Source organism: Neoarius graeffei, chromosome 12 (assembly GCF_027579695.1).
Source record: "Neoarius graeffei isolate fNeoGra1 chromosome 12, fNeoGra1.pri, whole genome shotgun sequence".
Lineage (NCBI taxonomy): Eukaryota > Metazoa > Chordata > Actinopteri > Siluriformes > Ariidae > Neoarius > Neoarius graeffei.
The window spans coordinates 64,846,152-64,872,100 of NC_083580.1; the positions used below are offsets into that span (position 1 = coordinate 64,846,152).

Below are 25,949 nucleotides of genomic sequence, written 5' to 3' on the forward strand. Positions count from 1 at the left end.
TATGACACTGTTTGCTATTCCAAAACTTTCATCAGTAATGTCTGAGGATGGAGTTATGGGCTCTATATTAAGTATAATGGATGGCATGGCACTGGCTCCATAATTACTAGAGACATGTCTGATGATGGATTCTTGGAATCTATTCTTAAGTTCTACAGAGACCTATGAATTATTAGGTGGGTATTTTTAGGCATGTTCAACTTTGTCTCTCTTTTTCTCTCACACACACATTCAATCTTCTACCATACAATATTCCATGCTCTAAAAAATGCAATGCTGAGAAAAGTGAATGTGAAGCAGGCTGGGATTTTTTTCTTGAGCCCTTTTCACATATGAAATCTGTTAATGTCTGAGGTAAAGAGCAACATGGCAAAGACAACAAATTTTCATTCCCACTTAGTCTTCCATAACAGAAAACTTACAGATACACTACCGTTCAAAAGTTTGGGGTCACTTATTATTGTCCTTATTTTTGAAAGAAAAGCACTGTTCTTTTCAATGAAGATCACTTTAAACTAATCAGAAATACACTCTATACATTGCTAATGTGGTAAATGACTACACTGTAAAACCCGATAAGGTCACTGAGCTCAAAAATTTTATTGAAACCGATTACGTAAAAATTTTTGAGGTAAGTAACTAAATTTTTTAAGGTAAGATTTCTTAAAAATTACAATTAAGTGTAACTATAGTGTAATTTTTAAGAAATCTTACCTTAAAAAATTTAGTTACTTACCTCAAAAATTTTTACATAATCGGTTTCAATAAAATTTGAGCTCAGTGACCTTATCGGGTTTTACAGTGTATTCTTAATTTCTAGCTGCAAATGTCTGGTTTTTGGTGCAATATCTACATATGGTACAATGTGTTTGCTCATTGCCTCAGAAGGCTAATGGATGATTAGAAAACCCTTGTACAATCATGTTAGCACAGCTGAAAACAGTTTAGCTCTTTAGAGAAGCTATAAAACTGACCTTCCTTTGAGCAGATTGAGTTTCTGGAGCATCACATTTGTGGGGTCGATTAAATGCTCAAAATGGCCAGAAAAATGTCTTGACTATATTTTCTATTCATTTTACAACTTATGGTGGTAAATAAAAGTGTGACTTTTCATGGAAAACACAAAATTGTCTGGGTGACCCCAAACTTTTGAACAGTAGTGTATCTTGTATTTATACCTGACTGTATTTAGCAGAATGCTATGGAGCACCAACCGTGTGAGATCGAATATAACATATAATTCATGAAGCAGCAAGTCCATTGTTGTGTGAAAAGCCCAAGTCAGAAGCTGAGATTAGTTAGTTAGCAACATAGCTGCATCCCGTCTCTGCTGAGAGAGTTTTTTTTTTCCAGTTTCACAATGGTAAACGTTTGTTTTGTTCAAGTCAAGTTTATTTATATAGCACTTTTAACAACAGACATTGTCGCAAAGCAGCTTTACAGAAAATTAAAGACTTTAAACATGAGCTAATTTTATCCCTAATTTATCCCCAATGAGCAAGTCTGTGGCGATGGTGGCAAGGAAAACCTCCCTCAGACGACAGACTCAAAAACAAACCCATCCTCATTTGGGTGATAACAGATAGTGTGATTATAAATAACTCGCTTCTATAACTGTGTCCTATATAGTCACAAAGTATAACTGTGAAACCAGGAAAATCATTATAGTTTTAACATGAAGTCTGTTTTGTTGAAGTTATAAACTGTTCATTAATGGAAACTCGAGTGCAAAACTGTTCATGACAACTGTAGTCCTAAAGTTAGCAAGTCAACTGTAGTCCTCAGACATAAATGTATTACTGTAAGTGTCCAGAGCCGTCTTCCAAGTGCGACTTTCGACTGTCCACATGGCGCCATCCTCCACAGGAGCGATCTGATGAGACTCCAGCCAGACGTAGGGCATCAGGATGGATCAGGCAGGTCCGAGGAGCAGAAGAGGTCAGCATCTTATTGGTGTCTCAGGATCGGCATGTAACTCAGAGAGGGATAGACAGAGGGAAGAGACGGGGGGGGGGGGGGGGGGGGGGGGACACACGGGCACAGGTTGTTACGTATGCCCAATGTCACCTAAAGGCAAAGGATATTTATAACATTTTTGCTTATACAGTGGGACCGCTGCATCTGCTGACTCACTCAAGCATACTAGTGTTACCCTTCAAACTACACACCCAGAATGCCATGACGTATTTTTCATGACTTAATTGTCTGTTCTCTATAGACACTATAACCACACACTCCTGCTTTCACCTTTTTTCACTTATCTCCTTATTTAAACCCAAGTTTCTGTTAGTTTGTCTTGTTGGTTTTTATTTTCCTTCCCAATGCGTGTTGTGTTCCTCACTTCTTCTGCACTTGCGTCCATCTCCACACCTCAACCATGATAAAAATATGAAGTAGAAATGTCAGAATCCTGAGAGAGAGAGAGGGAGAGAGAGAGAGAGAGAAGATTACCGTTTAGACTTTGACGTTTTGCTGCCATTCCCACAGGACACAATTACTGCATAATAACAGAAAATGTTCAGTATTCACTGTGACTGGGAATGAGGTATTAAACTCTGAAAAGTTCTATGCAGAGAACAGAGGATGTAGATGAGGTCCATCTCTTGTGGATGAACTTTATAATGATGAAACAGATCGAGCTCATTCTGAATCAAGTGAAAGAGTGAGAAAGGTTGGATGTAGATCCAAGATTATGGTTGAAGGTTTCAAGCTGTTTACCATATGATGAGAAGAAAACAAGTCTTTTAAAGCAAATGCTTTCAGTATGAAGTTGGTATAACACTCTAATTTTTCATACCTGACAATGCTGTATTACAGGAAGCAGGAGATGCTGACCATCTCGAGTGTTCCCCTGGCAGACTGCCCTCCATCTCCACCAAGAACTGCTCCTGCTGCCTTGAAGGTGAGATAAGTTTCTTTGTATCTTCTCACTCAGGGATACAGCACACATCCTGCAAAGAAGCTGGAGATGGTTAAATTTACAGATTGGAAAGCTTATTCTGTCTTTTTTTTTTTTTTTAGCTCTATGCTTTGCAGTATTTCTTGAAAGGTGCTGCAGCAACACGTCAACATCTATAACAATCCACTTAATAAAAGTTTATGCTGCATATCACATACTGGGTTTTGAGGTTTACCTGATCTGTCGCTGCTTTTAGAAATTCAGTTTAAGCTTTAGAGTTTCACAAGGTGTGTGTAGCTCAACAACATAAAAGTCTGTGTGTATCTGTAGATATCGTAATAAACCAGAATGCAAACAGTTCATCTGGGTTTTATTAAAGGGGCAGAAATACAAATCTAACCAACAATACAACTGTTGTAGACATTCCAACTTATCTCTCACAGTGATACAGTAGTCTATAGAATGATATTTTAGAGCATGAATACTAAATGTATTTCCCATACTGATGATTCATATGGACGTGGAGGTCAATTTTGAAGTACTACAAAACACAGGGTACAGGCTATAGCACAATCATCTTCTAGTAAAGTCTTCAGGTTCGAATTTCAGTGATGCCACAGCCATCCGTGCCCAGGAGCAAAATTTGCCATGCTCACTTGGTGGGAGGGATAGCATAATCCCTCTCCCCTGTCAATCACAACAACATTAGCCAGTCATGGGCATCTGAAGGCTTATCTGTTGTATGTGGAAGAGGGCAGATAGCAAAGTGTGTTATACTGACCACTGAGTGTGTTACACTGGATGAACAGCAATTCAAAGACATACATTTGGCTGGCTTCATGTTTCTCAGAAGAAGCACATGTTAGCACTCCCTCTCGACATTTGGTATCTGTCGTATGAAAAGGGAGAGCTGGCTGATGGGTGGGAATTGGCGAAGACCAGTTTGGTGAGAAAACTGGCGGAAAAAGTGAAAGAGTTCAAATAGCGACACATCCATGATAGTGACATATCTACATACAAAAATTGTCAACCTAAAAGCTAAATTTAGCAAATGAGCATCCATTTTCTGTGAAATTTCGGGTTTTTAAAAAAATCATCTTTGGCAAATGCAAATAATTCTGTCTTCGCCTCTGTCTCACACTTTTGGCTTCGCACTTTTTGCTAAGGTTTGTATTTGTTTCTCGGAAACTGAATAAATCCATAAACTATTTGCTTCTTTTATTTACCACACCAAATTGTATCTGCAATAACAAAGAAGGAAAAAAATGTTATTTGTTCGGTTGTGCATTATTTGTTTCGCTACTAAATTCCACCATGTCCACAAGCATCATATCAGTAATGACTGGCTGCTCATGGTAAGGGTTCCCAATGATCCAGTGACTGCATAATGTATTGGTGGAATGCATGCTTGATTTTATAGTGAGAGAAAGACCTAAAAGTGACACAATTGTGAATTTTGCCAAAACACTTATGCTGTAAGATGAACTACTGCTCTACAGAATAGTACAGACAATGATAAATAGTCTGTTAAATATTTATTTATTTTTGCTGGAATGTCTCTTTAACTGTTCCTTGGCATGACGAGGACCAGGGCCCCGGGAGATGAGGAGGTAATTGGGTATTCCACTGGTGCACAGGCCTATAGGAAATAAACAGCACCTCCTTTGTCTTTTATGTATCAGAGCTTCTGATTTCGCAGAAATAGTGTCCTGCTTGATCAGTGGACCATGACTCAGGCAGTCCCTAGACTCAGAAACAAAAAAATAATATTTTTTTCAGTTTTGGAAGGGGAAAGTATTTTTGAGTATCACTAACGATAAAATATGCCTGAACGAACACAGACACCAGAATTCTCTCCACAGCCTTGTTCACATGTTGGACAGAAATAATAATGCAGGAATACATTCAAGAAAATGTTCTGTAGCAATCTATTTTTTTAACTGTTAAATTTAGTTTACCATGAACGACACAGTCAGGTCAATCAAGTAAGAGTAAGCTGTCATGTTTACTAATTAGCGTATCATATCTATTGGGCTCATTGATTAATTGATCTTTTTTCCACAGTCTACACCATTTTTTGACTCGCTAGAAAAGATGGAGGTAAGAATAAAAACCGTTATATTTTTGTCTGTTCAATTAACATAGTAACATGACCATCAAACAAGCACCCTAGAGTAAATCCTGTGCTTAAAACATGTTTGAATAAAATTTACAAATGTAACTTCTCAAATAGTCAATGACCTTTTGACCTTGACCCTTAGCAGGTGTCTGAGGTGGATGAGATGAGGCCAGGCCCACAGAGAGTAAAGGTCTGCAGAGCACAAATAATACGCTCAAGGCTACACTTCAGGTCAAAGGTGGTGTCTTTGGGTTTGAAGTAAGAGTGAAACACAATGTGATATGCTGTTAGAGGAAAATAATCAACAGTGCGGTGGTGTGATGGATGGCCATTACCACTCAGAAGCTGGTTATTTTTCGATAACAATGATCCAAAATGTTTTATTCCTCTTACGCCACAGCAACTTGTCAACAGTTCCAATATTTTTATATTATCTTCTATTATATTTATTAAAGAACGAACACCAACATCCCATGGTGAAAAGCTTTGACATAGCAGAACGCGTCAACATATCAATAATCTTCAGTTAAAGAAAGTATGTTCATTATTACACATGTTTATTATCAATTTATTATTAGTAATAGATAATATGGAACACTTTCTGACCAATTAGGTTTGAGAACTCAACAAGATAAAGCAAAAGTGGAGGGAAGATACCAACATTAAGTGAAGTATTTTCCTTTAATATGCAGGTGATTATAGAAAATCACATGCTCTGATTGGTTGAAAAATTCAGATTATTTCAGTTATTATTCACCGATATTCACTGAACCTTCAGCGAATGATTGTTAAACGCGACCGTCAGTGATGGCGTAGCTCACTCCGGCCCCGTCTAGTCCAGAAGGAACGCTCTAAAGTGGACCACCTTGATTATAGAAAATCACATGCTCTGATTGGTCGAAAAATTCAGATTATTTCTCAATAATCACCTTGAGCGACTCGGCAAAATAGCAGCCAGTCGCTTCATCACCGTAAGTGAGGAAGAATTACAAATTATGAAAGAAAATGCTGTTCCTAAAAGCACTAAAGATGCTACGAAATTTGGTCTAAAACTATTCAAAGCTAAGGTGGATTTGAGATTTATTTTATCCATTTCAAAACAAAGTATTTTATGTGAGTCGGCATAGATAAGTGACACAAGTCTGCACAGCGCCTTTATTACATTTGCATGCAGCTTTTAAAGTTTGCAATAAATGTTCTTTTTAATACAATTTTAAAAAAAATAATCACCTGTGTATTTATACTAAAACAATTATCCGTCTCAGGCTCTGTGAATATCAGTGTACAATAATCTTGACTTTGTCTCAGTTATTATTCACCGATATTCACTGAACCTTCAGCGAATGATTGTTAAACGCGACTGTCAATGATAGCGTAGCTCACTCCGGCCCCGTCTAGTCCAGAAGGAACGCTCTAAAGTGGACCACCTTGTGCAATAAATGTTGCAAGCTCATCTCATCTCATTATCTGTAGCCGCTTTATCCTGTTCTACAGGGTCGCAGGCAAGCTGGAGCCTATCCCAGCTGACTACGGGTGAAAGGCGGGGTACACCCTGGACAAGTCGCCAGGTTATCACAGGGCTGACACATAGACACAGACAACCATTCACACTCACATTCACATCTACGGTCAATTTAGAGTCACCAGTTAACCTAACCTGCATGTCTTTGGACTGTGGGGGAAACCGGAGCACCCGGAGGAAACCCACGCGGACACGGGGAGAACATGCAAACTCCACACAGAAAGGCCCTCGCCGGCCACGGGGCTCGAACCCGGACCTTCTTGCTGTGAGGCGACAGCGCTAACCACTACACCACCGTGCCACCCATGTTGCAAGCTATATACACTATATACAGGCTATATAGAAGCTATATATAGAAGCTATATACACCCTAGGAATACCGACCTATTTGCCAGAAAGAACCCAAAACGGAGAGGAATTGACCGAGAAGAAGCGATTTTTGTTGAACTGCTCGTTAAGGCTTAATTAGTCCATAACTTCATTAATAATTGTAATTAAACAAATCTGAGTAGAAGTTATATGCACCCTAGGTACTCCTACCTTCATGCCAGAAAGAATCAAAATCAGTGAAGAATGGAGAGCGAAGAACTGATTTTCGTGAAATGTGAACGATGCCAGATGGACGACAGATGGACGATGGACAACACATGATGGCATAAGCTAATCGCCTGTCAGCCGGATGAGCTAATAATGGTTATGTTTAATATTATGGAACATCCACAAAAAAAGTTAATTCTTGTTATCACTTACACTATAACAACGATAAACAGTCATACCCTCGCTAGCCTCTCTTTTTTGTCTCTCTTGAAGTTAATAAAACATTAAAAAATACACTTTGTCATATTACAAAGAAACAAAAGCAAACTCTTCCTAGATTTTCACAATTCAAACACCACCTGTATCACTGACCTGAACTGTTCCTTTTGGGCAAAGATGTGTCCTTGACAGTACAAAAAATATTTGTGAAAATATCTTGAATATAGATGAATTTATGTAATATTTCTCATTATGATTTTAGGATAAGTTTTCAACCATGGATTTTTACGAAGACATAAAATTATCCATCAAAAGAAAAAGACATTTCAAGGTTAAAATTATGAGACGATGTTTTGAAATAGGCTTAGTAAGCTCATATTTGTTTTATTATAATCTTCTAATTTGGAGTATTAGATAAGATTGATTATATTCAAGATATTAACACTTTTTTTGTTGTTGTCATATCATTTTACGCTGACAAATAGTCTTTTTGGTAATGTGCATGATTCTGTACATGCTGTTAGGAAATTTAAAATACAGGCCTACTCTGTCATCAGCTTGCAGTATTGATAATGTAAATGTCCATTCATCTCATCTCATCTCATCTGTGAAACTACATATTTTTCAGTGTTTGTATTCTTGTGTGTGTGCATGGGTGATGAAAATGTGAAAGTTTACAGAGAACAAAACTTTTAACCTATTTGTATTCCCTTTAGGATAACTATGTTTCATACCCGAGTATAGAAAAGGTGAGCGAGATCTCAATTTGTTTGCTTTCAACCAATCAGCTGAATTACTAGTATATGTTTTGGGTCTTAACTCAATCTGAAACACATTCTTTTTACATTGCTTTAATATGTCTTCTAGGTGCTCCAGGATGGCCCACCGTATCCTCAGGTGATCCTTCCACAGCTTGGAGGTTACTGGATCGAAGACCCTGAGAATCCAGGCATCACACCAAATTCTGGAGAAAGCAGTTGGTATCCTGAGGAGGATGAAGAAGGTGCAAACTCAGGGGGAGATTTTGGATATCGACTGGAGAGTAACTATGGCATACGAGCCTACCGCAAGCACTTTCTGGGCAGAGTAAGCATCTGGAGAAATATAATAACAACCAAAAGGAAAGATTATTATTAAAATTCTGAAAATTTATACACAATGTTGAAGGTTGAATTAATAAATTTCTATAACAGAACCTTGGACAGTAGTACCATCTGCGAAGCAAATTACTACTTTATATTAATACATACATTCTAATACCTGACTGTAAATTGAGGACTTGTATGTTGGATTAAAATAAATTTAAAAATAATGTTTAATTGTTGATATATTGAAGCTTCCTGTTTGGAGATTTTGGAAGGAGTGTCCAGTGTCAGCGCTCTGTAAAAGTAATAGATAAAGCGGTTTCTTTCAGTTAAATGGATAAAAAGTATGATGTGTTATCCTTTAATTATTAGGGGCTTGTTAGGAGGCAATTACTGAATCCAAGAAAGAACGTGCTTCAATAATCGTTAACAGCCGTTTTCTCATGAGAACAAGAACATTGTTTCATTATCTTGAGATAACAAAGCTTGTTTTCTTATGATAATAAATAAATTATTTATTAACTATTATTAATTCTTTTCTTTTTTTCACTGAATATTTAGTCATTTTGTTTTATGAATCATATTTATTAATTTTGTTTAACTGTTAAAGACATTATTAAGGCCACCTAGTTTGCCGTGAGATTTGCAAGCCCGTCCCACTGTACATAGCGACACCCAGAGCGTCTCTGCTGGGCCGACAGACACTCGACTATGACCCTGGACTTTTTTCAACAAATTTATGATATAGGTGATTTAGTGGGATGTCATGTGTACTCAAATGGAAATGGATCACACCCACAGCCTCTGAAGAGATGAAAGATTTATTTCCTGAGTGACCTTCCAATGAAGGGGATTTCACATTCAGCCAGTCTGTCAATAATGAATGAAAGAAAAGAAAAATCAATAAATAAAAATACATTAATAATTACATAAACCAAAATCAATACAGGCGGCACGGTGGTGTAGTGGTTAGCGCTGTCGCCTCACAGCAAGAAGGTCTGGGTTCGAGCCCCGTGGCCGGCGAGGGCCTTTCTGTGCAGAGTTTGCATGTTCTCCCCGTGTCCGCGTGGGTTTCCTCCGGGTGCTCCGGTTTCCCCCACAGTCCAAAGACATGCAGGTTAGGTTAACTGGTGACTCTAAATTGGCTGTAGGTGTGAATGTGAGTGTGAATGGTTGTCTGTGTCTATGTGTCAGCCCTGTGATGACCTGGCGACTTGTCCAGGGTGTACCCCGCCTTTCGCCCGTAGTCAGCTGGGATAGGCTCCAGCTTGCCTGCGACCCTGTAGAACAGGATAAAGCGGCTAGAGATAATGAGATGAGATGAGATGAGATGAGATGAGATGAGATGAGATTGTTATCATGAGATCACAAAGTAATTAACTTGTGATCTTGATAAAATGAGTTTTGTTAAATTATTGGAAGCATGGCTGTTCTAATCTTCTTTAAGCAATAATTAGGACTGCACAACTTATTGTAACAATAACCATCAATTTTGGTTTCTTTGATTATTTGAACATAACTGGCTGTGAGGCTAGTGAGCTGATGTAAAATTAGCTCTTTTTTATCACATTTTATTAAGTTTTATGCACTACGTTACCCGATTACTTAACATTTTATAACTGACTAATTAGTTGTACAATAGGGTGGCAAATTTATTTTGTTTGTTTGTTTGTTTGTTTGTTTTCATCGTATATAAATATGTTTTTATTTAAGTATGAGTTTTAAAATTGTATTTGATTAAAATAATTAACGATTATCATTTTAGTCATTATCAGGCTATTAAGATTGAGTGTGTGTGTATGTACGTATATATGTGTGTGTGCGTGTGTGTGTGTATGTATGTATGTCAAGTTTATTTCTATAGTGCTTTTAACAATACACATTGTCACAACGCAGCTTTACAGAATTTGAATGACTAAACATGAGCTGAAAGTCACACTTGGAAGATATATATATATATATATATATATATATATATATATATATATATATATATATATATATATATATGTATATATATATATATATCACACACGCTTTTTTTATACAAACTTGGTTATAGATTTCTATTTTATGACTTCTACATTATCGAGTAAAAACATTTTAGAGTTCCAAACGTTCGTTTTCCAGCACAAATATTAAATGTTACAGAAAAAAATGTTTGTATCTGAGCAGCATATTCCATAAGAGACCACTGTCCAGATTAAAAAAAGAAAACATAATGAAGGCGACTGGGTTTTGCTGCAAAATGAAGACGCGATTGTGACAGTCAAAGTGTCCAGAAGAACTGTGGCTGGTTCTGTAAGATCCTCAGTAAAACCTACAGCTCATTTCCTTATCAAACTGCACTAACTCACTAACTGAGGCTACTATCTCTCTCTCTCTCTCTCTCTCTCTCTCTCTCTCTCTATATATATATATATATATATATATATATATTTTTTTTTTTTAAAGCAAAGGGTCGTCTCACACCAAATATTGACTTTGTTTCATTTATTATGGCTTACTGCTGTTTATAGTATTTTTTTTTAATGTTGAAACATTTTATTTCATTATTTTTTAAGCCAATTTTGGTCTACAGCATTTCTTTACATGTGCCTAAGACTTCTGCACTAATATATATATAGGTGTGTGATTTATTTGACAAAAGTCCTTTTGAGAAATTTGATTAGACAGGTAAATGTCCATTTGCAATCTCTTTGCTTGACTCCGAAACACCTCACTTCACAGGAACACCTTGACTTCTACTGCACAGCCAGCAACCATGGCAACGTTGTCCTGTCCCTCCGGCATGAAGAAACAAAGGATCAGGAGCATCTGCACATCATTTTGAGGTAATAACAGCTTTGGGACAGATTTTATTCTCAATGATGCAACGTGAAATTATTTTAATGCTGACTGCATTTATTGGTTGCATTTGTATTTAAATTCTGAATCTGACGCTCTCAATCCTCCTCTCAGGACTCCAGCAAAGACAATCTATGACAGGATTTTGGTCACAGGTTTGCGTAAACTCCCCAGCGTCCCTCAGTTAGCCAAGGTAATGGCGCAGGGTTTTTCATTTCCACTGTGAGCTTTGAAATCACGATGCCTTTTGAGCATTTATTTTCAACACTGTTTTCCTTTTAAAACTTATAACAGTTTTAGGCATAAGATAATAAGATTGCATCTCAGTGCATCGACTGAGGTCAGTGAACCTGCATCAGATTTTAATTCAATGACTCCGTCTGTCTTTTTCTGCAGCTGCTTTGTGAAGATATTTTCGGCTTGAAGTTCAGTCCTGTGTTGTACCCTAAAGTGAGTTCAGTCTACAGGATTGGGAATTGTAACCTTAGTTTTTACGAAAATTACTTTTAGACCATGGCTTTTAAAAAAATAAGTTGTAGCATTTCACACTATAATTGAAAGGCACTGGCAAGAACATGGTTGGCATCAGTAGCGTAGCCAGGAATTAATTTCAGGGTGGGATGAAAAATATGCTGAATAGAATCACTGTGTGAATTAAATTGACATACTTACCTGTCCATTTGCTAATTTGGCTGATGCTATTTTATCTTAAAGAAGCTACTATTTAGACGAGATACAACTAAGCGGTTGAAGAATAAGGCTGTTGATTGAAAAAAGTTGCTAATGCGTACAGAGAATCTCCAAATTTGTCACTGAATTATTTGAAGCATGGTCATGACATCTTATCTCATAAAACCGTAAAACTTTGTCTCCTCCTGCCATAGATTTTCAGTACTTCATCAGGTGTTATCTCGATGTCCCTGTGCTCAGAGTGTAGCTCGCTGGCTCATAGCTTTTTAAAACAGAAAACAATAAAAAGTATGATTTTGATTGGGGGGGCGGCACGGTGGTGTAGTGGTTAGCGCTGTCGCCTCACAGCAAGAAGGTCCGGGTTCGAGCCCCGTGGCCGGCGAGGGCCTTTCTGTGTGGAGTTTGCATGTTCTCCCCGTGTCCGCGTGGGTTTCCTCCGGGTGCTCCGGTTTCCCCCACAGTCCAAAGACATGCAGGTTAGGTTAACTGGTGACTCTAAATTGACCGTAGGTGTGAATGTGAGTGTGAATGGTTGTCTGTGTCTATGTGTCAGCCCTGTGATGACCTGGCGACTTGTCCAGGGTGTACCCCGCCTTTCGCCCGTAGTCAGCTGGGATAGGCTCCAGCTTGCCTGCAACCCTGTAGAACAGGATAAAGCGGCTAGAGATAATGAGATGAGACTTTGTTGACCTTTTATGAACATTATTATAGTAAAATACTGCACAATAGCGAAACCACTTAATACTATGAAACAGTGATGGTGCAATTAAACTCACCCAGCATCTTACAATTTACGAATACTCTTGAAGTATTCATGGGGAAAAAAATCATAAATAAGGGAAATCTACTGCTCTTACTTGACAGGGATCTCAGTTAATACTGAACTATGATGAACATGAGCTGAACAACACTTTCAAGTTCGGTGTCATCTACCAGAAGTTCGGTCAGGTCAGTGACTCACACATTCTCAGCTCTCAGAACTATTTAAAATGTGCACTGCATGTGAAGCTCTTGAACCACTTCCCTTGTGAAATGTTGAGTTATTTCCCCTGTGCAGCACTTGCTTTTGTTTCCCTTCCTTGACCTTTTCCAGTGATCTCACGCATTACCTTCTATATTCTCATAGTCCCTTGAGCTGATCCTTTTTGATTACAACCCCGATTCCAAAAAAGTTGGGACAAAGTACAAATTGTAAATAAAAATGGAATGCAATAATGTGGACGTTTCAAAATTCCATATTTTATTCAGAATAGAACATAGATGACATAGCAAATGTTTAAACTGAGAAAATGTATCATTTAAAGAGAAAAATTAGGTGATTTTAAATTTCATGACAACACATCTCAAAAAAGTTGGGACAAGGCCATGTTTACCACTGTGAGACATCCCCTTTTCTCTTTACAACAGTCTGTAAACGTCTGGGGACTGAGGAGACAAGTTGCTCAAGTTTAGGGATAGGAATGTTAACCCATTCTTGTCTAATGTAGGATTCTAGTTGCTCAACTCTCTTAGGTCTTTTTTGTCATATCTTCCGTATTATGATGCGCCAAATGTTTTCTATGGGTGAAAGATCTGGACTGCAGGCTGGCCAGTTCAGTACCTGGACCCTTCTTCTACGCAGCCATGATGCTGTAATTGATGCAGTATGTGGTTTGGCATTGTCATGTTGGAAAATGCAAGGTCTTCCCTGAAAGAGACGTCGTCTGGATGGGAGCATATATTGCTCTAGAACCTGGATGTACCTTTCAGCATTGATGGTGTCTTTCCAGATGTGTAAGCTGCCCATGCCACACGCACTAATGCAACCCCATGCCATCAGAGATGCAGGCTTCTGAACTGAGCGCTGATAACAACTTGGGTCGTCCTTCTCCTCTTTAGTCCGAATGACACGGCGTCCCTGATTTCCATAAAGAACTTCAAATTTTGATTCATCTGACCACAGAACAGTTTTCCACTTTGCCACAGTCCATTTTAAATGAGTCTTGGCCCAGAGAAGACGTCTGCGCTTCTGGATCATGTTTAGATACGGCTTCTTCTTTGAACTACAGAGTTTTAGCTGGCAACGGCGGATGGTATGGTGAATTGTGTTCACAGATAATGTTCTCTGGAAATATTCCTGAGCCCATTTTGTGATTTCCAATACAGAAGCATGCCTGTATGTGATGCAGTGCCGTCTAAGGGCCCGAAGATCACGGGCACCCAGTATGGTTTTCTGGCCTTGACCCTTACGCACAGAGATTCTTCCACATTCTCTGAATCTTTTGATGATATTATGCACTGTAGATGATGATATGTTCAAACTCTTTGCAATTTTACACTGTCGAACTCCTTTCTGATATTGCTCCACTATTTTCGGCGCAGAATTAGGGGGATTGGTGATCCTCTTCCCATCTTTACTTCTGAGAGTCGCTGCCACTCCAAGATGCTCTTTTTATACCCAGTCATGTTAATGACCTATTGCCAATTGACCTAATGAGTTGCAATTTGGTCCTCCAGCTGTTCCTTTTTTGTACCTTTAACTTTTCCAGCCTCTTATTGCCCCTGTCCCAACTTTTTTGAGATGTGTTGCTGTCATGAAATTTCAAATGAGCCAATATTTGGCATGAAATTTCAAAATGTCTCACTTTCGACATTTGATATGTTGTCTATGTTCTATTGTGAATACAATATCAGTTTTTGAGATTTGTAAATTATTGCATTCCGTTTTTATTTACAATTTGTACTTTGTCCCAACTTTTTTGGAATCGGGGTTGTAAATTGCGGTTGAATTATTCTCTCTGTTTCACCCAGACGTCAGAAGAGGAGCTGTTTGGAAACAATGAGGAAACACCAGCTTTCACAGAGTTCCTCCAAGTGCTGGGAGACTGTGTGGAGCTGCAGGATTTTAAAGGGTAAGAGAGCTAGAGAGTCACAAGGGCATCTTATTGTACAGAAGGAAACCTTTCATTTTTAAATGAACGCTCATTTAAGCACAGTGGCTCAAAATAGTAGGATCTTTCAACTGCGGAGGAAAAGAAAAAAGTCACAAATGAAGATGTTCGGTCTTTTATTGCTTACTACTCCTTACTATCAGTTATGTCAAAATCAAGAGATATTAATAATAGTAAATAGTGTACTGTATATTGATGATAAATTATTCTTTTGGAAGAAATGACCTGAGGCCTCAGATGTCTGACTGAACTTTCTCTTCTCTGCTAGTTTTCGAGGTGGGCTGGATGTTCGTAACGGGCAAACAGGCTCACAGTCAGTCTACACTGTTTTCAAAGGGCAGGAGCTCATGTTCCACGTCTTGACCAAGTTACCCTTCATAGAAGGGGACATGCAACAGGTACATATTCAGCCAGAGAGCTATCATTTAACTACACCTCCAGCTAGCAATGGTTGTGGTGTCTCAGTAATTAAATGTCTGAGGTGGTGATCAGTGATGGGTTTCCCAAAAGCCTCTTAACACTAAAAGCAGCTTAACTAGGAGAGAGAGTGTTCATTGTACTGCTCGCTCTACCATTTTTAACGATGATCTTTGTGCTACGGTGCTTTTGGAAAACTCTGCACAGAAGGTTGGGGGTTCAAGCCCCAGCACAATCAAGCTGTCACTGTTGAGTCCTTGAGCAAGACCATCTGCTTCAGGGATGCTGTATCATGGATGATTCATGATATGTGAAGGAAAACATTTTGCTGTAATGTATTTAAGGCAAATAAAGGCTTCTTCTTCTTCATAAAGCTGTGCTGCACATCTTAAATGTATAAGTTTTCTGAAGCATCTGGGGCTATACTTCCAAATGGATGTGTTATTTTTTTCACCCACACACAGGTTCAAAGGAAGAGACATATAGGAAATGACATCGTGGCAACGGTTTTCCAAGAAGAGGCCACACCGTTTGTGCCTGACATGATCGCATCCAACTTTCTTCACGCCTATATCCTGGTCCAGGTAGAGAATCCGGGTACAGACGACACCACGTACAAGGTAAAATAAATAAATAAATAAATAAATAAAGGTGAATTAATACCATTATGCAAAACACTTATATTGACTAGTATTTCAATCAAACATTTCTTATTTAAATTTTACTTATGTTTAACTATATGCAGAGGTGTGGGGTGTGTCCGTTAATGATGGCTATTCTTTTTACTGAGTCAGATCACATGACTCTGTATGGACTCTTTTGGCCCACAAGTGGCTCATTGCCATTATTTTCTAAACCAGACAAATTCTGCAATGTTTTGTTTCGTGATTGTTTTTCTTTGTCGAACTATGGCTAAAATTGTTTCATGAAATCTTCTTCTTCCTTCAAATTAAAAAACAACATGACTTTGCATCGAATGTTCTAAAAATCCATTGAAATAACTGCGAAATCAGCAAGTCACTACAGATGTGCACTGACAAATACAGAAAGCATGCATGCATTAATGCTAGTGATCTCCATACATGTGGCAACATACAGTACATCTTCAACAGATCATATATGTGAATCAGCTCTTTGAGTGTATATATAAATCAGTGCCGTCCACAATTATTGGCACCCCTTATAAAGATTAGAAAAAAAATCCATATTTTGCTGAAGTCGCTTCATCTCACACTAAAAAAATGAGAAAAATCCAACCTTTAATTGAAATAAATTTATTCAGAGAAAAAACAAATCCCTTACTGGGACATAATTATTTTCAACAAAAGAACATGCGACACTATTATTGGCACCCCTGGAAATGACAGTGAACACAATGTAACTGGAGCATGATTTGCATTTAAATTGTACATTTTTGAGTTGATTGGAGTGTGTAGGAACTTTCAAGCTGTAATCCACGACTTCCTGATGAACTGGGGTACAAATATGAGGTGACACAGAGGCCAAATTCCCTCTGGGAAAGATAAGAGATCACACAAACCAAATCATTTTTTTGAACCTTTTTTACTAATCTTTACAAGGGGTGCCAATAATCATAGATAGCACTATATATACACTGTACATACTATAGATAGATAGATAGATAGATAGATAGATAGATAGATAGATAGATAGATAGATAGATAGATAGATAGATAGATAGAGTATACAGTGGTGCTTGAAAGTTTGTGAACCCTTTAGAATTTTCTATATTTCTGCAAAAATATGACCTAAAACATCATCAGATTTTCACACAAGTCCTAAAAGTAGATAAAGAGAACCCAGTTAAACAAATGAGACAAAAATATTATACTTGGTCATTTATTTATTGAGGAAAATGATCCAATATTACATATCTGTGAGTGGCAAAAGTATGTGAACCTTTGCTTTCAGTATCTGGTGTGATCCCCTTGTGCAGCAATAACTGCAACTAAACGTTTGCGGTAACTGTTGATCAGTCCTGCACACCGGCTTGGAGGAATTTTAGCCCATTCCTCCGTACAGAACAGCTTCAACTCTGGGATGTTGGTGGGTTTCCTCACATGAACTGCTCGCTTCAGGTCCTTCCACAACATTTTGATTGGATTAAGGTCAGGACTTTGACTTGGCCATTCCAAAACATTAACTTTATTCTTCTTTAACCATTCTTTGGTAGAACGACTTGTGTGCTTAGGGTCGTTGTCTTGCTGCATGACCCACCTTCTCTTGAGATTCAGTTCATGGACAGATGTCCTGACATTTTCCTTTAGAATTCGCTGGTATAATTCAGAATTCATTGCTCCATCAATGATGGCAAGCCGTCCTGGCCCAGATGCAGCAAAACAGGCCCAAACCATGATACTACCACCACCATGTTTCACAGATGGGATAAGGTTCTTATGCTGGAATGCGGTGTTTTCCTTTCTCCAAACTTAATGCTTCTCATTTAAACCAAAATGTTCTATTTTGGTCTCATCCATCCACAAAACATTTTTCCAATAGCCTTCTGGCTTGTCCATATGATCTTTAGCAAACTGCAGACAAGTAGCAAGTTTTTTGGAGAGCCGTGGCTTTCTCCTTGCAACCCTGCCATGCACACCATTGTTTTTCAGTGTTCTCCTGATGGTGGACTCATGAACATTAACATTAGCCAATGTGATAGAGGCCTTCAGTTGCTTAGAAGTTACCTTGGGGTCCTTTGTGACCTCGCCGACTATTACATGCCTTGCTCTTGGAGTGATCTTTGTTGGTCGACCACTCCTGGGGAGGGTAACAATGGTCTTGAATTTCCTCCATTTGTACACAATCTGTCTGACTGTGGATTGGTGGAGTCCAAACTCTTTAGAGATGGTTTTGTAACCTTTTCCAGCCTGATGAGCATCAACAACGCTTTTTCTGAGGTCCTCAGAAATCTCCTTTGTTCATGCCATGATACACTTCCACAAACGTGTTGTGAAGCTCAGACCTTGATAGATCTCTGTTCTTTAAATAAAACAGGGTGCCCGCTCACACCTGATTGTCATCCCATTGATTGAAAACACCTGACTCTAATTTCACCTTCAAATTAACTGCTAATCCTAGAGGTTCACATACTTTTGCCACTCACAGATATGTAATATTGGATCATTTTCCTCAATAAATAAATGACCAAGTATCATATTTTTGTCTCATTTGTTTAACTGGGTTCTCTTTATCTACTTTTAGGACTTGTGTGAAAATCTGATGATGTTTTGGGTCATATTTATGCAGAAATATAGAAAATTCTAAAGGGTTCACAAACTTTCAAGCACCACTGTATAACATGGTATTTTGAAGTAATACCTGCAGTATACCTGCCTTGCATTGCATAAGGATAGACAGCCATGAAGATAATAATGAAGGACAGTCAATCCATCTGCATTGTCATACCCAGGCTTAATAAGATATCATTATTTCTTAGCTAAATGAATGATGCATTGCAGGTCTCTGTCACAGCAAGAGATGATGTGCCACAATTCGGTCCTCCGCTCCCAAATCCACCGGTCTTCAGAAAGGTAAATAGCTGCAGTCAAAATAGCTGCTTCTATATTAGAAAGGATTTTTTTTGCATGTCTTTGCATTTGCTATCTCATTCTGTCCATCCACAGGGCCCAGAATTCAGAGAGTTCTTGCTGACTAAGCTGATCAATGCAGAGCTAGCCTGCTACCGCTCAGATCGATTTGCCAAGCTTGAGGTGAGTACAAAACAGTCAACAACATCACATTCGTTAAGTGTATCAATATGTGTAGCGCATTCAGTGTGTATTCCCAACTCACATCCAGTGTCCTCGTGACAGGATCCGGCTCCACCACACCCCTGACCAGGATAAAGCAATTACTGAAGATAAATGATTGAATTAAACAATAAATATATGAGCATTGCAACTCAAGCCGGATCAAAATTTTGCCTGTATTTTCGTTATTATAAGATGGACGGTCATTAAGCTTGTTCCACCAAAACAATGCAGTTGCTGAAGGTCACTGCTGTTTATGCTCATTTCCACTAGTTTTGGCGGTTTGTTGGAATTTCATTAGTATGTTTGCTTTCAGTGGTTAGTATGTATGTGTGAATTAGTTTTTACTTTAGTTCAACTGTAGTTAGCGCTGTCGCCTCACAGCAAGAAGGTCCGGGTTCGAGCCCCGTGGCCAGCGAGGGCCTTTCTGTGCGGAGTTTGCATGTTCTCCCCGTGTCTGCGTGGGTTTCCTCCGGGTGCTCCGGTTCCCCTCACAATCCAAAGACATGCAGGTTAGGTTAACTGGTGACTCTAAATTGACCGTAGGTGTGAATGTGAGTGTGAATGGTTGTCTGTGTCTATGTGTCAGTCCTGTGATGACCTGGCGACTTGTCCAGGGTGTACCCCGCCTTTCGCCCGTAGTCAGCTGGGATAGGCTCGAGCTTGCCTACGACCCTGTAGGACAGGATAAAGCGGCTAGAGATAATGAGATGAGATATATGTGTGTGTGTATGTATATATAAATAATGTGTGTGTGTGTGTGTGTGTGTGTGTGTGTGTGTGTGTGTGTGTGTGTGTGTGTCTGCATGCATTGCTGGACTGTATAAGCAACTGTTGGAGGGAGTTATAAGGCATATATACATTTGCTCATATGATATGATATGTATGTTTATTTGTATATGTATGATATGTATATTTTCTTATATGTATGTGTTAGGAGAGAACGCGAACAGCATTGCTGGACAGCCTCCATAATGAATTGCACAAACAGACTCAGGCGCTTCTGGGTCAACCACTCAGCAGTGATGAGGAGCGAATGGAAAATGGAAGCCATGGGGGAATACTGGAGTCTATCAAGGTGCCCAGAAACAAAAAATTGCTTCATTAAAAACCAGGCACAACAACCTCAATGCTCCTGATAAAAAAGCTGACAGAGATATCTTCCTCTTGACCTTTTTCCTCTGTTTATGCCTCAGCGAGCAATGCGTGTGCGTAGTCACTCAATGGAGACGATGACAAGCTCTCAGAAGCATGGCCGCTCTGCAGGGGGAGGAGGGGTGCCCACCAGTCTGAGTGGAGCGGGTCTCACCCATAGCAGCCCTGAGTGCAATAGGAAGTCGGTGAGCACTCCAAGCTACCATCCACAATCTCAATACACTCACAGTGTAGTGGAAGTCTGAATCTCAAAAGTATCCAAAAATACACTTACATGAAAGGAGTTACCTTAAAGCACTTTAATTGCACAAAGCAATGCCAACACTGAGTGGTTCCGTCCGGAAGCGCACTGAATTTTTCAGGGACAACATGGTCGTTATAAACAATTTGTCCCAGTACAAGATACCTCTCCCGAATCGTCCCGAAACAAAATGGCGGCTCCTATTAAAATCATTGTAGAAGGACCTTTTTTTGTTTGAACACAGTCTTCTGATTGGCTGCCACAGTACTTCTCATTGGCTAAAGCACACACTCTGCCAAGTTTGAAATAGAACAGACCTACTTGTGATTTTCGTCAAGTGATGCCTCAAGCTTTTCGCTAAACAATTAGCGAGTTATGGTCAGTGCTTGTGTTTTTGTTTAAGTGCTTCTACAATGATTACAATCAGTGGTAAAGAAAACATAATCATGGATACATGCACCATCCTCTAAATATTCAAACTCATAAATTGTTCCTAGGCGCAACTAATGGAGCCTAGTGACACAAAAACCCCTAAGTAGAGTATCATAAATTCAAGCTAAGTAAATACAACATAGTTTCTCAGTGATCTTAGGAAAATATTCACAGTGGGCTCATGCACCTTAGTGTCTCAGGCCTCTAATATATTGGCATGAGAAAGTTCTAATTTTCTCAACTTGCTAACAAAGATACATTTCACAGTTTGACCTGTTGACCCTTGTAGCACAGAGCCTGGATAATCATGGCCTCAGATATAGAAATCTAAACACATTTTGATGATCTACAGCATGCTAAACAGTAATCTTGAGGTATCAAATAATCCTTCAATAGATACAGTGGGGCAAAAAAGTATTTAGTCAGTCACCAATTGTGCAAGTTCTCCCACTTAAAAAGATGAGAGAGGCCTGTAATTTTCATCATAGGTATACCTCAACTATGAGAGACAAAATGATAAAAAAAAAAAATCCAGAAAATCATTGTCTGATTTTTAAAGAATTTATTTGCAAATTATGGTGGAAAATAAGTATTTGGTCAATAACGAAAGTTCATCTCAATACTTTGTTATATACCCTTTGTTGGCAATGACAGAGGTCAAATGTTTTCTGTAAGTCTTCACAAGGTTTTCACACACTGTTGCTGGTATTTTGGCCCATTCCTCCATGCAGATCTCCTCTAGAGCAGTGATGTTTTGGGGCTGTCGCTGCTGGGCAGCACGGACTTTCAACTCCCTCCAAAGATTTTCTATGGGTTTGAGATCTGGAGACTGGCTAGGCCACTCCAGGACCTTGAAATGCTTCTTACGAAGCCACTCCTTCGTTGCCCAGGCGGTGTGTTTGGGATCATTGTCATGCTGAAAGACCCAGCCACGTTTCATCTTCAATGCCCTTCCTGATGGAAGGAGGTTTTCACTCAAAATCTCACGATACATGGCCCCATTCATTCTTTCCTTTACACGGATCAGTCGTCCTGGTCCCTTTGCAGAAAAACAGCCCCAAAGCATAATGTTTCCACTCCCATGCTTCACAATAGGTATGGTGTTCTTTGGATGCAACTCAGCATTCTTTCTCCGCCAAACATGACAAGTTGAGTTTTTACCAAAAAGTTCTATTTTGGTTTCATCTGACCATATGACACTCTCCCAGTCCTCTTCTGGATCATCCAAATGCTCTCTAGCAAACTTCAGACGGGCCTGGGCATGTACTGGCTTAAGCAGGGGGACACGTCTGGCACTGCAGGATTTGAGTCCCTGGCGGCGTAGTGTGTTACTGATGGTAGTCTTTGTTACTTTGGTCCCAGCTCTCTGCAGGTCATTCACTAGGTCCCCCCGTGTGGTTCTGGGATTTTTGCTCACCGTTCTTGTGATCATTTTGACCCCACGGGGTGAGATCTTGCGTGGAGCCCCAGATCGAGGGAGATTATCAGTGGTCTTGTATGTCTTCCATTTTCTAATAATTGCTCCCACAGTTGATTTCTTCACACCAAGCTGCTTACCTATTGTAGATTCAGTCTTCCCAGCCTGGTGCAGGTCTACAATTTTGTTTCTGGTGTCCTTTGACAGCTCTTTGGTCTTGGCCATAGTGGAGTTTGGAGTGTGACTGTTTGAGGTTGTGGACAGGTGTCTTTTATACTGATAACGATTTCAAACAGGTGCCATTAATACAGGTAACGAGTGGAGGACAGAGTAGCCTCTTAAAGAAGTTGTTACAGGTCTGTGAGAGCCAGAAATCTTGCTTGTTTGTAGGTGACCAAATACTTATTTTACCGAGGAATTTACCAATTAATTCATTAAAAATCCTACAATGTGATTTCCTGGATTCTTTCCCCCATTCTGTCTCTCATAGTTGAAGTGTACCTATGATGAAAATTACAGGCCTCTCTCATCTTTTTAAGTGGGAGAACTTGCACAATTGGTGGCTGACTAAATACTTTTTTGCCCCACTGTACATGCTTTCTTGTTTGCTCTGAATAGGTTTAAAGCAGAGGCTCTCAACCTTGGGGTCAGGACCCCAAATGGCGTCACCTAAGATGCAGATGGGGTCAAAGAAGATTTTTATCAACCATTATTTATAATCTTGATCTTTGAGCATGAGCTTGATATTTTAATATTTAAAAAAATAATTAAAATGGTCTTATTATTAATATTAAAATTTCAATAGCCTTCATTCAGTCTGAAGGACCTCTTAAGTTAAGACCATATACACCAGACCACAACGGTGATCTATCCAGCATGCTGTGATGTTAATCAAAGCAACCTTTACATCAGACACCGGCAGTGGATAGGTCGGCTTTTTTTTTTTTGCTTTTTTTTTAACTTTAAATCAAAAGAAGCCTATTTTTGTGTGGCATGATCATGGTTTCTAGGTCGACCAGACTAAAACAACAAACCTAATCATTTGCTAACACTTATTTATGCAGGGTTCAGTGTCCTTGTGTGCATCAAATCAAATTTAGTAGCCGAGATGAGAAATGTGCTTTTGGCTACATCTCCTGACTTTGATAAGCTGCAGTGTGATGCACAATCCCAGTCCCCTCATTAGACTCACAACAATTTTAGGTCCTTAAGATAGGATCAGCGGAACCAAAAAAGGTTGAGAATCCCTTATTTAAAGTGATCGTCCATGCACAAATAAAATGTCCTTTTACTCCAAATGTAGATGTACTTGTTTTGTGCGTCTCTTTAATGTTACAGGAAGTAGAAAACAAGAATTTAGAATCCTGCATATCTAATTCATCACATTAATGGCATTTAGCAGACACTCTTGCCCAGAGTGACATACAACATCCCCAGAGTAGCCTGGGGAGCAGTTGGGGGTTAGATGCCTTGCTCAAGGGCACTTCAGCCATTCCTGCTGGTCCATGGAATCAAACCAGTGACCTTTTGGTCCCAAAGCTGCTTCTCTAACCTTTAGGCCATGGCTTCCACACTAACATTAAACATCATATAGATATTATTTATAGAATTTGCTAAAAAAAAATAATAGTTAGTTTTAACGTACAGTTCCACCTTTAAACTTTGTAACACATTTCCTGCATGAGTCTGATGTTTGTGTGAAGTGATGGCAAGCTATGTGCTGAGAAAAAAAGTTTTTCCAGGTTTACCATGGCCTCCATGATGGTTTTCACTCTCTAACCCCTTTTTGTTAATTTTTGCTCATAGTAGTGCCATTCAGTATCCTACACCACAGAAACAAGTCACATGAGTGATGATTTAGACATGCAGTTTGTACAACGATAAACTAGAGGCTGGAAGCTTCCCTTTGTTAACAGAATTCGCTTCATTCACTGACTACATTTTGGGTAAGAGGAAATGAGAGACTTGAGTGAATTTAATTTCACTGTTCCTTTAACTTTATTTTTAGGGCTCAGTATCATCTACAGCCAAGTCTCCTCTGAAGAGCCCGGTGAAGAGACGCTCATGTCTTTTCCCTCGGCTGCACACTAGCATGGACGGACAGAGCGAACGTCCAACACGCAGGTCAGGCACGCTGACGTGCAGAAACACACTCGCATGTAGCTTGAAAATGACCTCCACTGAACTCAATTCATCCAAAATAATGAACGTTTTGATAATCTTATTTACATTCATATTTATTGACGTATTTATAATATTATAACAATACTTACTGCTGCTGCTGTCGTGGGTAGACCCACATAGCGCCAACACAAACGACCGCCAACTTTTCCTGTCCTGCGACGCCACCATAGCCTCCTCATATGTTAGGGACTGTTGAAGGTCTCTAGTGACCGCGTCGCGCCAACGCATACGCTGTCTGCCTGGGCGCCGGTGTCCTTGAGGTGCCCAATAAAGAAGTCGGCGCGGCAGGCGTGTTGGAGGCATGCGCATAACGTGCCCAAACCATGATAGTCATCTTTGTCGAAGGATGTTCGTTAGAGGAACCTGTCCAATTCTTTGGAAGATCTCCGCATTGGATTTACGCTCTCTCCAGGAAACACCAAGAATTCTGTGAAGGCATCTAGTATGGAAGGCCGATAGTCGCTTCTCTTGCTGCACTGTTGTGTTCCAGGCTTCGGCTCCATACATTAGGATGGTAATTACTACGGCCTGATAGATTGCCATTTTTGTGCGAAGCTGGATGGACTTGTGGCACAAGATGGGTAGAAGTTTATTAAAGGCGTTCGCTGCTTTCCCTATACGGTTGTTAATCTCTCGGGTTAAGTCACCATCGGATGTTATCGTACTTCCCAAATAAACAAACTTCTCCACCTTCTGCAACGCATCTTGGTTGTTTAGACTGATTGTAATGTCGCGTTTATCCTTTGAGACAGCCATAACTTTGGTCTTCGTGGAGTTAATGGTTAGTCCTATTTTACTCCTTCCCTCTTTCACTTGAGTGGTTGCATACTGTAATCTTTCTTCCGACTCGTCAATAAGAGCGATGTCGTCTGCAAAGTCAAGATCAGATAATCTTTGCTGCTGGTAACGTGGGCTTCTTCATCGTTCGAGTACAATTCCACAACAATATAACAATATCATAATGATTTTGTGTAGTGGTCTGGGAAAACCTGTCAGATTAAGCTGAAGTCTCACAAACAGTAAAAAAAAAGCCTATTTTTTCTGTCTATAACATGCTTTGGCGCCATGACTTGCCTCAGCTATCTTCTTTCAAATCATTTTGGGTTTAAGAAGCAGTCAGTCAGCGTGCCTAGTGATGTCTAAAACCCTTACTAGCTAAGTCGGATTTCCTCACATACAGTAGTTCTTGGATAGCGATATGCTGTGTCAAAATGGACATAAGCTGAATTACTTCTGTTTGTAATCACATGCTGGTTGTGAAAATGTCTGTGATGGTCCTGCACTGCAGTCAGAGTTTAATCTTTAAATCTAGTTTTCACCCTTTTCACTTTTGGGGTAAAGTAGAATTTATAATGTTCGAACTTCAGTTGTGGTTGAGCTATGTGCAAAAAATACTATTCTCCTCTCCTAATGAGAGATGCGAGAGCTCACAAGGCCAGATATTCCGTGGTGGCTCAGCCGGGCCGTTTGTGCTGCCACTCCGGG

At 39.4% G+C, this 25,949-nt stretch overlaps 1 protein-coding gene across 3 annotated transcripts in view; it reads left to right on the forward strand.

The window, feature by feature from the left end:
- The window catches only part of rap1gap2b (RAP1 GTPase activating protein 2b), an 89,042-nt gene that overhangs the window by 55,240 nt on the left and 7,853 nt on the right, over nucleotides 1-25,949 (forward strand). Inside the window, exons 3-19 of one of the 3 annotated variants that reach the window (XM_060935169.1) lie at nucleotides 2,818-2,902; nucleotides 4,964-4,999; nucleotides 5,161-5,208; nucleotides 8,013-8,045; nucleotides 8,164-8,382; nucleotides 11,112-11,215; nucleotides 11,343-11,421; nucleotides 11,625-11,678; nucleotides 12,783-12,866; nucleotides 14,709-14,809; nucleotides 15,117-15,246; nucleotides 15,730-15,885; nucleotides 18,745-18,816; nucleotides 18,910-18,996; nucleotides 19,973-20,113; nucleotides 20,232-20,375; nucleotides 24,289-24,404. In XM_060935169.1, the coding sequence (XP_060791152.1) occupies nucleotides 2,818-2,902; nucleotides 4,964-4,999; nucleotides 5,161-5,208; nucleotides 8,013-8,045; nucleotides 8,164-8,382; nucleotides 11,112-11,215; nucleotides 11,343-11,421; nucleotides 11,625-11,678; nucleotides 12,783-12,866; nucleotides 14,709-14,809; nucleotides 15,117-15,246; nucleotides 15,730-15,885; nucleotides 18,745-18,816; nucleotides 18,910-18,996; nucleotides 19,973-20,113; nucleotides 20,232-20,375; nucleotides 24,289-24,404 (1,689 nt within the window). The remainder of the gene's footprint in view (nucleotides 1-2,817; nucleotides 2,903-4,963; nucleotides 5,000-5,160; nucleotides 5,209-8,012; nucleotides 8,046-8,163; nucleotides 8,383-11,111; nucleotides 11,216-11,342; nucleotides 11,422-11,624; nucleotides 11,679-12,782; nucleotides 12,867-14,708; nucleotides 14,810-15,116; nucleotides 15,247-15,729; nucleotides 15,886-18,744; nucleotides 18,817-18,909; nucleotides 18,997-19,972; nucleotides 20,114-20,231; nucleotides 20,376-24,288; nucleotides 24,405-25,949) is intronic. The other 2 variants (XM_060935167.1, XM_060935168.1) reach the window with 2 other exon arrangements.